Below are 12321 nucleotides of genomic sequence, written 5' to 3'. Positions count from 1 at the left end.
GGATTTTATTCCTGGAGCTGGACTTTCCTTTCTTCTGAAGTAACGGTAGGAAAATGCAATTACTGTCGAAAGAGCTGAATGATGATGAGACACAATTGCCAGCAAGTTGTGTTGCTACATCAGCATGTCAGGATGAGGACCAGGATGTGGAAGTGAAAGATGAGTTGGTGGACAATGAAGTCACTGACCCAACCGGGGAAGGTGACTGTCATGGGTTTACCGCAACAGAGAGGATCTAGAAGACTGCAGTGTCTGATTTCTTCTACTCTTGCACTGATTAGAAGTACTTCAACTTCATATTAAATGGTGTAAGTTTCTTTTAGCAGTGCAGAGGTTAATCTGCTCAGTTGAGAGCTCCTGGAAACTTTCCTTCATTAAGGATCAGCTGTTCACTATTAGCCTCTCCTGTTGTGAATTTGCTTTCTGGCCTACCTCTGGTTACTAGTGAAGGTAGTGGAGCTGGTTATATTGACAGAGGGGTCGCGAGTTCTTTTTCTGGGCTTCCTCTGGTGGTTACTGGAGGTAATGGAGCTGATCTGATTGGCAGAGGCTTGCCACTTGATGATGAGGAGGATGATTGGGGATCTGGAGTTTCTGACTGGATTTAAGACAGCTGACTCCCTCTATCCCTGCTGGTGATTTTTTCCTGCCTCCAGAGGTCTTAGTTTCCAGCTCAGTCCCTGCATGCTCAGCTAAGTGTTCTTTTGCTATTGTTCACATTTGATCTGGTTTTGTCTATTTCAGTTTTGTGTGGTCAGCCAGCCCCGGCTGGGGCTGTGATAAATTTCCATCCATATGTTACTGCTTGTGTCAGTTTGTTTTTGTTCCTTATTAGATTGACCTCTTTTTCCTCTGCTTTCAGAATATACCAGAGTGCTGATATAGTGGGCAAAGTTGTGCGACTTCAGCATTTTTCTATCAGACGTGTTGGACATTGTTTGCAGGGTTTTTTGCGTGATTGCAGACAGTGTCTTTCCTTTCCTGTCCTGTCTAGTTAGTGTGGGCCCCATCGTTTGCTCAGTCTATTTTCCTACCTGCGTTTGTGTTTTCATCTTGTCTCACTGACAATATATGTTTGGGGGCTATCTATTCCTTTGGGGTCTGCTCTGGGGCAGTTTAGATTTCCCCTTTCATGCTTTAGGCTTATTTAGCTCTCCGGCTGTGTCGAGGCGTCTAGGATCATCGTAGGTACGCTCCACGGCTACTGCTAGTTGTGTGGATAGGATCAGGGGTCTGCAATCCGCTTAGTTACCAACCTCTCTGGTTTTCTGTGGCTTATCTTGGTCTTGCTCTCCTCCTCGGTGACCCAATCATAACACACTCCCATGTCCTATATAATCTGGGCCCTGGCTAGCACTCATTGTCAGAGATCGCTTTTGCTGCTTGGCTGGAGGTTGTTAGTGGTTGTTATTTGGAGAAGGCATTTGGTGGATTTGAATGTTGCAACATTTTTGGTGTGTGGTAATTCCCTTTTTTCTCCTACTTTGATTTACCCCCATCCTCCACTCCCTAGTGCATTCCTCTGTTATCTGTGTGAATATATTAGTATGTTCGGTATTTTTTGTTATCCCTGTTCATATTACCTTGTTAGTCTGGTTGGTACACTCATACTCCTCTCTTCCCTTGGTGGGGGAAGGATGCAGACTGAGGGCCAATTTAGGAGCTAAGGCAAGGTATGTGGCCCCAGCGTCTTCACCATCAGAAGTAATCTGGGGAACATGGCGAGCTAGGGTGCCCCTAGCGTTAGGTACAGGGAAGGAGCCCCTAGTCTCAGGACACCCAACAAGAGTTGTGACATGCAGAACGAGGACAGCAGCACATGGGGAAGGATCCACAGCAGGAAGAGGCAGGCGATGGCCAGAGACATAAGGCGGGCAACTGATCCCCAGAGCACCACCATGGGTGTAGTTGCCAAGGTAAGGGTTAGATGTTCCCAAGTCTGGCGCTTTTGTAAAGGCAGGCCAGTTAGCCAAAAAAAGGTAATTTGCAATATCTGCCATGCCAGCATGGGGCAGCACAACTACCAGCCTGACCACCACAAGCATGCTCAAGCACATGCAAGCGAAGCACTGTACTACTTGAGCTGAACAGCCAGGGTCCAGAAAGAGTGTCTGAGGGTGACACCACTGCCTCTTCTCCTTTTCTACGGGCACGTCACCTGTCGGTGCACACTTACAACCACCGTCAGAAACCACGGCCACGTCCGTGACCAAGCTCAGCGTTCAGTTGTCCCTACCCCAGTCCTTGGAACGGATTCGTAAATACGCAGACACCCTCCCACAGGCTACAATGCTAAATGGCCACATTTCCAGACTACTTGCTCTGGAAATGTTGCTGCTTAAGCTTGTGGAGACAGAACCTTTCTGCAACCTCATGGCGTCAGGTGTTTTTGGTACTCTGTCCCCAGATGCCACTATTTCTCCTGCCGTCCCTGCCTTACACATGCACGTGTCCTATAACATCAGCCATGCCCTGACTAACGCTGTGACTGGGAAAATCCACTTAACCACGGACACCTGGACAAGCATTTGTGGTCAGGGACGCTACATTTCCCTGAAAGCACACTTCGTGAACATTGTTGATGCTGGGACCCAGTCGGACCCTGGGACGGAACACATGCTACGGACTATGAGGATTGCAGGACGTGGTTCAATCAGGGTTGCGCTCATCTTCTACAGCAGTTCCTGCACATCCTCCTCCTTCTTACTTCCATCACACAAAAGTCAGTCGCAAGCTGGAAGCACTGCAACACTGCTTCGGCTAAGCGACAACAAGCTGTGATGAGGCTAATCTGCTTAGGTGACAAACCGCATACAGTCATGTAATTGTTGAAAGGTATGACAAACTAGACTTCTCTGTGGCTATCACCCCTGAACCTACAACCAGGCATGAATGTGTGGGACAATGGCCATAGCCTGGTGGCAGCTCTGAAGCTTGGTGACCTCATACACATACCATGTCTCGCCCATTTGAACAATTTAGTGGTTCAGCATTTTCTCAAAACCTACCCAGATCTGCCTGAGCTACTTGTGAAAGTATGCCACGTGTGTGGTGTGTCCATTTCTTTAAGTCGGCTACAGCTTCCACCACCCTGGCAGTGCAGCAGCATTTGCAATTTCCAACTCGCTGACTGGTGTGCAATGTCACCACTAGAGTTGAGCGACTTTGGTCGGATCGGGTTTCATTAAACAAAATTTGTTTCAGATGAAACTGGTCCGACTAGGGCAAAAAAAAGCCGGAGTTTCGTCCGAAACCTGACCCCAATGCAAGTCAATGGGGAATAAAAGTCGACATTGAGTGGATGAATGTCATCCGCTCAATGCCGACTTTTATTTCCCATTGACATGCATTGGGGTCGGGTTTCGGACGAAACTCCGACTTTTTTTGCCCTAGTCGGACCAGTTTCATCTGAAACAAATTTTGTTTTATGAAACCTGATCCGACCAAAGTCGCTCAACTCTAGTCACCACGTGTTGGAACGAAATGTTACATATGGTGGCAAGGCTTTGTGAGCAGTAGAGGGCAGTAGTTGAATACCAGCTACCTTTGCCTGTCGGTATTGCGATCAGCCTCCTCAAATAAGAGCTGATAAGTGGGCATGGATGTCTGACATCTATGTGGTTCTCCAAAAGTTTGAGGACTCAACCAATGGTGAGCGGCAATGATGCCATAATCAGCGTCATCATCCCGATTCTCTGTCTTTTGAAACATTCGCTGCTCAGAATTAAAGCAGAGGCTTTGCAGGTGGGGCAAGTTGAGATGGGGCAAGATACTACACTGGGTGATTCCATACAGTCCAAGCTCATCTCATCTTCTCAACACGGATTGCTTGATAATGAGGGCGACAAACAGAAGCTGGTTTCCTGCGCTACAGACAGTAGTATCCACACCATCTTCATCCCGTCTGTTCAGCGTGGATGGCCTAAAGCTTAGTAGGAGAGGGAGGACAAGGAGGAGGATGAGAAAATGAGGAGGACAACATGGACAGTGGCCCTCTTGGTGGGGATAGGGAAGTCTTGGCTGTTGGCAGTCTGGCACACATGACTAAGTTTATGTTCCACTGTCTTTCCTGTGACCCTTGTGTTTTACGCATTTGGACAACATGAATCACTGATTGGTCACCCTTCTAGACCAACGCTACAAGGAGAACTATACATTCCTCCTTCCCATGGCGGAGATGTCTATTAAAATGTTGCAGTGCCAGAAGGCCATATTTGAAGAATTATTTAAAAAATTCCCATCTGACAACTCTGGCGGCAGAGGTCACAATTCCTTGGACAACCAAGGAGTTTAGACTAGGGAGACACCCACAAGATGCAGCAGAGGCAGGTGAACACTCTCAAACGGCTGGGACAGTTTTCCCGAGTCTCCCAGTGCGCAGGCCCTGATGCACAGGGTACTCTGACAAGGAGGGAAAGTTTTGGAAGATGCTAAAGGAGTACCTTGCCAACCATACCAGTGTCCTCCATGATTCCTCTATACTTTACAACTATTGGATATCCAAGCTAGACACGTGGCATGAACAGTCTCTATGTCTTGGAGGTCGTGGCCTTCAGAGTAGATGTAAAACGCTCCACGAGATTCCCCAGCAGGGTTGATTAAATAACTGTCCTTGATGCTGCTACATTTCATCTAATCGCTTTTTTCAGGGAAAATTAAAATAGATTCTATTGTGTCAAAATAATACCGCTCTCTATCTGCCATTCATGTAGGGTGAGGTATTGCAGTAGGTTTATGCTTAGTGGATGACAGGCATCTAGTCAGGGATTATTGCCTTATAAATTCTAAACCTTCTTGATGCTGTTTCTCACCATGCATTCATTGAATGATTCATGTTTTTTATGGTGTTCTGTACTCAGAAATTCATCAAAGCTGGTAAAATTAAATGATTTAATGTGTCCATTCACAGTTTCTCTGTAGCATCTGTATGTAAGAGGTAGTGGTGGGAGACTTTATGGTACTGGAGCTGGAATTACCACTTCTGAACTCTCCAGTGCTTTGTTTCCATTTATTTTTGAGTGGTTCTTGAAGTATGTTTGGGGTCATTGTCCTGCTGGAAGACCCATGACCTACTGCGATGCAAACCCACCTTTCTGACTCCGGGCACTACGTTGTGACCAAAAATCCTTTGTGAGTCTTCACATATCAAGGCATCCAGGGCCACAGGCAGTAAAACATCCCCAAAATATCTTTAACCTTCACTATATTTAACTGTACCTACTGTTTTATTTGTAGGCTTCATACCATTTACACTAAACAATAGAATTATGTGCTTTACCACATCTGTCCACAAAATACCTGCTGCCCCTTTAACAATAGAATAGAAAGGGCTGCCTAATGGCCCTCTACAAACAGTGATGGCTGCCTGATGGCCCTGCAAAAAATAAAGAAAAAAGAAAAAAAAGAATATCAATGTGTCTCACACACCACATGGCCAGATAAGGTATTAAAATGATAAAATTACATTTCCTGTTGAATGTTTTTTTTCACCAATGAAAGCAATGCAAAAGTGCAACAAAAATACTGTGTGTGAACTTAACCCAAGGTGTGGAGGTGCATTTTTTTTTCTGTTATTTAATTTGCCTCATACACAATTCATTATCCTGGAAAGAATGTATCTTAACATTTTTTTCCAGTGAGATCCACTTTGAATGTGGTTTCGTATGTTAGTATATCCGTAAAAGTGGCGTAATACTCTGACAACATTGTCCTCAGCAACAACCTTGGACTCAGAGATGCTTAGGAAGGTTTTCCCCATGTTGTTCCCATGTCATGTCAGTTCTCTTTTCATCATTTTCAGCAATTTTTAGACCCCCCCTGACCTCCAGGGGGGGGGATGGGTAGCGCCAGAAAACAAAATGCTTGAGTTTCCCATTAATTTCCATTATACTCGTTACTCGACTCGAGTAACAAGTGCCTAAGCATTTTAGTGCTCTCTCATCACTATAATTTATATACCGTATTTGACAGATACTAACATTACGTCATGGCCGAAAGTGGTAAAGTGTTAGCACCCTTGAAATTGTTTAAAAAAATGAAGTATTTCTCCCAGAATTTTTTTGTTATACAGATGTTTATTTCCTTTGTGTGCATTAGAACAACAGAAAAAACAGAGAAAAAGACAAATTAGACATAATTTTACCCAAACGCTAAAAACTGGGCTGGCCAAAATTGTTGGCACGCTTACAAAATTAAATCAATGTGACATCCAAAATAATTATGTCAAGTGCCACAATACAATATCAAAACCCGTCTGTTCCACCGGCGGTGTAATTACCCAGGAACAGAAACAGCACTATACAAAAATCATCATAAAACATATATTTAATTAAGACATGTAAAAACAATGAAACAAACTGATGAAACCTCTGTTGTGGGACATGAAAAGAGGCTAAATACATCTATGAACAGAGACTAATGGTGCAAAGAATGAGAGACCCAAAAGATGCATAGCAATATGGCAATCACTAAATGCAAAAAGTTCAGTTACCATTCAATAATTAGCCAAACTAAAGAATAATAGCATTCAGCCCGATAAAGCATCATAGTGAAATGCTATATTAAGCAAGGCTCCCATAATTATAACAAAACTTGGGGCATAAATAGCGATATATAAATATCTCTCCAAATATCAAAGACAGCTGCGTATTTATCCTTGCATAACAGATGGTAGCAAGTGGCCCAACAAAAAATCATAGCCTGCTAACACCGCTTTAACCAAGCATATGAGAGCTACATAAATTCATGACCCGCGATCCAATAAGTGCACAATAATAAGTCAAATGCTTACATAGATCGGGAATAGCTGCATGTCCCTCACTCCGACGTGCATTTCGTCCTCTTCCTCACGCCCCTGAGGAAGAGGACGAAACGCGCGTCGGGGTGAGGTACACGCAGCTATTCCTGATCTATGTAAGCATTTGACTTATTATTGTGCACTTCTTGGTCATGAATTTATGTAGCTTTTTTTGTGTAGTTTTTTTGTGTTGTTCCAATACAGACAAAGGAAATAAACTTGTGTATAACAAAATGTGTAATTGCAAAATTTTTCTGGGAGAAATACTTCATTTTCCAACTCTTTTGGCCATAGTAAATCAGGAAAGACATGTCACTCCGAAATATAATCGGGAGGTGCATGGAAAAGGGGTAACAATCCCAGTAAAATGCAGAAGAAAAAATCTGGAACTCTTTTGGCCATGACTGTGTGTATATGTGTATATATATTTATATTTTATCTATACAGTGGATAAAGAAAGTATTCAGACTCCTTTAAATTTTTCACTCTGTTTCATTGCAGCCATTTGGTAAATTCAAAAAAGTTCATTTTTTTTTCTCATTAATGTACACTCTACACCCCATCTTGACTGAGAAAAAAACAGAAATGTAGAAATTTTTGCGAATTTATTAAAAAAGAAAAATGGAAATATCACATGGTCATAAGTATTCAGACCCTTTGCTCAGACACTCATATTTAAGTCACATGCTGTCCATCCTCCTTGAGATGGTTCTTCTCCTTCATTGGAGTCCAGCTGTGTTTAATTAATATATAATTATATCTCTGTTTGTATATATACCGCATATACTCGTGTATAAGCCGACCCGTGTATACGCCGACCCCCTAATTTTGTCACAAAAAACTGGGAAAACTTATTGACTCGCGTATAAGCCTAGGGTGGAAAATGCCGAAGCTACTGCCCTTATAATGCTGCACACTGAGCGGCCCCTTACAATGATGCACAGTTATTAGTGGCCCCTTATAATGCTGCACAGTGAGCGGCCCCTTACAATGATGCACAGTTATTAGTGGCCCTTTATAATGCTGCACAGTGAGCGGCCCCTTACATTGATGCACAGTTATTAGTGCCCCCTTATAGTGGTGCACAGTGAGCGGACCCTTACAATGATGCACAGTTATTAGTGGCCCCCTATAATGCTGCACAGTGAGCGGCCCCTTACAATGATGCACAATGATTAGTGGCCCCTTATAATGCTGCACAGTGAGTGGCCCCTTACAATGATGCACAGTTATTAGTGGCCCCTTATAATGCTGCTGCTGCCGCTGCCTCAATTAAAAATAAAAACCTATATATTCACCTCGTCCCTCAGCGTTGCCGGCTCTGCACAGTGACTGTTCAGGCAGAGGGCGCCTGCTAACTATGTCATGGCGCCCTCTGACCTGAACGTCACTGCCAGAGGAAGCAAGACAGCAGAGCGACGCGCAGCGGTGGAACGGGGGACAGGTGCCTTTTAATAGCGCTTTTTGACTGACTTCATTGAAGTCAATGGGTTTAAAAAACACTGAAACCGTTTTGAATGTGCACCAAATCTACACTACAAGTCACAAATAAGCAATGTGTGCTTGAGGCTATGTACCCACGTTGCAGAAATGCTGCGGAAATTTACGCAACATTTCCGCACTCCTGCCGTGGATAAACCACAAGCGTTTTTCAAGCGTTTTTCGGATGTTAAAATAATAATTAAAAAAAAATATATTGTCATTCTCACCTTCCGACGCCCCCAATCTACTCTGCAGCGCTCCCGGTATCTTCCGGTCCCAGTAATGCTTTGCGCGAAGGACCTGAGATGACGTCATGCTCGCGAGAGCGCAATGTCATCAGCGGTCATTTGCGCAAAGCATTACTGGGACTGGAAGATGGGAGCGTGGTGAGAGGCGGGAAGGACTTTGGGGGCCGCCAGAGGGTGAGTATATCACTATTTTTTATTTTTATTCTATTTTTTACAGGATTATGGTACCCAGGGCCTGGAGGAGAGCCACATGCGGAAAGTAAGTGGATAAATGCATTCCTATGGGTGCATAATCGCTGCAATTTCACAAAGTATGGGCATGCTGCGGATTTTTCCGCTATGCGATTCCGCAGCAGAAAAATCCACAGCATTAGCACAGCATTGTGGAATCCCATAGGATTGCAAGGGATGCATTTTCTTTGCGTTTTCACGGGGATTCCGCAGTGGAAAAACGCTGCGAAAACGCAACAAAAACGCAACGTGTGCACACAGCCTGAGACTTCAGGATTCTCATTCAGTTTGCTAGCATCAGAAATCCCTTGTGCATATAGCCTCACTGTACCAGCCTGTGGCAATTTTCTTTCTCGTAAAACCTTTTTAATGTAAGGCAATGATGACTGCTCATGTTTCCTTGGATGTAACCATGGTTAACAGAAGACAATGATTTCAAGTACCAGACCCATTTTAAAGCAACCAGTCTACTTTTACAATTCAATCAACATGACAGAGTGGTATGAGCTGCCTTGTCTTGATTAATACATTCTTCTGTGCGAATGAGAAGATCACTGAAGTGATTTAAGCAGATCATTTTGTGGCAGGTTGAAATTCAATGGAAATGGAGTTTTTGTGATTAAATTAATTTACATAGCAAGGAAAGCTTGGAATGTGTTACCATCTTTTCAGTCAGCCATTAAAAGGTATCCACCACTGAGGACTCTCAAATCTAAATATTCTCATAGCAAGGAAAGACATCTGCCCACACTTCTTAACGTAAACCAGAGTTAATGTAAATTGCCATGATAAAAAGTTCAGCAGCAACCCTTTTTAGAGCAAAGTATGTGTCAGTCTCAAAACTTTTGCCCACATCTCCAACTGGAAGGGCAGTTACTGCTCCTCTAATTAGTCTAGTACGTATAACATTTCAAGTATAAAGCACTTAGGATTGGTTTTGCCCAAAAGTTTTATTTTCTTGTCTCTGTGAACATTCAGCTCATCACTAGAATAGAGATAATAGTCGCTGTTTACAACACTTGCTCAGTGATGAACCAGAAAGGATGGCTTGTTTGGATCTATAAGTCAACTTCTATTGTAGGCTATTATTCCATTGATATATTGTTTGTTCTGCTATTTTGCAGATATGATTTGTCATTTGGGCTTGTATACTTGTATATCATCCAAAATGATGATTGTGGAGACATACATCGTAAATCAGAATTTTGGTATTCAGATTAATAGTTGTACCAGCTTACATTTACAAACAATCTATCCTTGCAGATTCTCTTGTTTCAACACCCTGAGTTTAAAGGCCACCAATGGGAAGTGACCAAAGACCTACATTTACTACAAGGGGAGCCTAATCAGCAGGGAGAGCGTCTCACTAGTGTGGGCTCTTTGAAAGTCTTTGGAGGATGGTAGGTATAAAGTTGTCAATACAAATGATTATTATGGCATGATTATTGTCTTTACATGTCCCTCACCTACCAATTTTATTGAGTGCAGTTGGGTAGCATATGAGAAGGAAAGCTTTCATGGTCACCAATACCTTCTAGAAGAAGGGGAATATCAGAACTGGTCTCAGTGGGGAGGTTGTACTGAAGAGTTGGGATCACTCCGGCATATCTGCACGGTGAGGATACTAAAGATGTTAGTCTATTTTTCTTGCATCATTGTTAATTTTTTTATGTGTAGTACATTACACATTTTCTATTCCTTTAGGATTTTTCAGAACCTGAGATAATACTATATGAAAAGCCAGGTTGCTTAGAAGGTTCATGTTTGCGTCTGAATGAAGCACTGGCAGATATAGAGGTTGCTCAATATGGGACTAGTACTTGCTCTGTCCAAGTCCTCAATGGAGTGTAAGTTTGTTTTTTAAAAAAGTATTTTTAATAATTTTTTAATCATACCTTTGAAATGCTTACACTCATTCTATTGCTTAGGTGGGTGGCGTATGAGAATGTTGACTTCTCAGGAGAGCAGTATATTCTAGAAAAGGGGATTTATCACAACTATCAAGACTGGGGCGCTAAGGACAGCCATATCAGTTCTGTGCAGCCAGTACTACAGGTAAGATATGTTCATAACCATCTATAATTAGGGTTTTGCTATATATGAGGTTTACAATTTTCACGTAATTAATTATGGCACTGTAGCAGTTTGTAAATATTTTACCTGTTTTCCATTATGGGTTTTCATGTGGATTAGCAGCATATACACACATAGTCAAAATTGTTGGTACCCCTCTTTAATGACAGAAAAAAAACACAATGATGACAGAGATAACTTGAATCTGACAAAAGTAATAATAAATCAAAAATCTAAGAAAATGAACAAATGAAAGTCAGACATTGCTTTTCAACCATGCTTCCACAGAATTTAAAAAAAACAAAAATCATGAAATAGGTTTGGACAGAAATGATGGTACCCTTAACTTAATATTTTGTTGCACAACCTTTTGAGGCAATCACTGCAATCAAAAGTTTCCTGTAACTGTCAATGAGACTTCTGCACCTCTCAACAGGTATTTTGGCCCACTCCTCAAGAGCAAACTGCTCCAGATGTCTTGTGCTTGAAGGTTGCCTTTTCCAAACTGCATGTTTCAGCTCTTTCCAAAGATGCTCAATAGGATTTAGAAGGCCACTTCAGAATAGTCCAATGTTTTCCTCTTAGCCATTCTTGGGTGTTTTTAGATGTGTGTTTTGGGTCACTATCCTGTTGCAAGACCCATGACCTGCGACTGAGACCAAGCTTTCTGACACTGGGCAGCACATTTCTCTCTAGAATCCCTTGATAGTCTTGAGATTTCATTGTACCATGCACAGATTCTAGACACCCTGTGCCAGATGCAGCAAAGCAGCCCAGAACATAACAGAGCCTCCTCCATGTTTAACAGTAGGGACAATGTTCTTTTCCTTATATACTTCATTTTTCCGTCTTTGCACATAGATCTGATGTGCCTTGCCAAAAAGTTCCATTTTCGTCTCCTCTGTCCATAGAACATTCTCCTAGAAGCTTTGTGGATTGTCAACATGTAGTTTGGCAAATTCCAGTCTGGCTTTTTATGTTTTTTTTTCAACAATGTTTTCTTCCTTGGTCGCCTCCCATGAAGTCCACTTTGGCTCATACAACGATGGATGGTGTGATCTGACACTGATGTTCCTTGAGCTTGAAGTTCACCTTTAATCTGGTCAGAAGTGTTTCTGGGCTCTTTTGTTACCATTCATATTATCCGTCTCTTTGATTTGTCATCAATTTTCCTCCTGTGGCCACACCGAGGGAGGTTGGCTATAGTCCCACGGAGCTTAAATTTCTGAATAATATGTGCAACTGTAGTCACAGGAACATTAAGCTGCTTGGAGATGGTCTTATAACCTTTACCTTTAACATGTTTGTCTATAATTTTCTTTCTAATCTCCTGAGACAACTCTTTCCTTCGCTTCCTCTGGTCCATGTTGAGTGTGATACACACCATGTCACCAAACAGCACAGTGAGTATCTGTAGCCCTATATACAGACCCACTCACTGATTCCAAGTTTGTAGACACCTGTGATGCTAATTAGTGGACACACCTTGAT

The 12321-nt window shown here is 42.6% G+C and overlaps 1 protein-coding gene across 2 annotated transcripts in view; it reads left to right on the top strand.

Moving 5' to 3' along the window:
• Positions 1-12321, top strand: part of CRYBG2 (crystallin beta-gamma domain containing 2) — a 190104-nt gene that overhangs the window by 133236 nt on the left and 44547 nt on the right. For both annotated transcript variants that reach the window (XM_073563719.1, XM_073563710.1), the window contains exons 11-14: positions 10021-10157; positions 10246-10372; positions 10462-10604; positions 10686-10812. In XM_073563719.1, the coding sequence (XP_073419820.1) occupies positions 10021-10157; positions 10246-10372; positions 10462-10604; positions 10686-10812 (534 nt within the window). The remainder of the gene's footprint in view (positions 1-10020; positions 10158-10245; positions 10373-10461; positions 10605-10685; positions 10813-12321) is intronic.

Source organism: Dendrobates tinctorius, unplaced genomic scaffold (assembly GCF_039654945.1).
Source record: "Dendrobates tinctorius isolate UK_male_01 unplaced genomic scaffold, ASM3965494v1 ptg000015l, whole genome shotgun sequence".
Lineage (NCBI taxonomy): Eukaryota > Metazoa > Chordata > Amphibia > Anura > Dendrobatidae > Dendrobates > Dendrobates tinctorius.
This window is presented reverse-complemented; position numbering and strand designations above follow the sequence as displayed.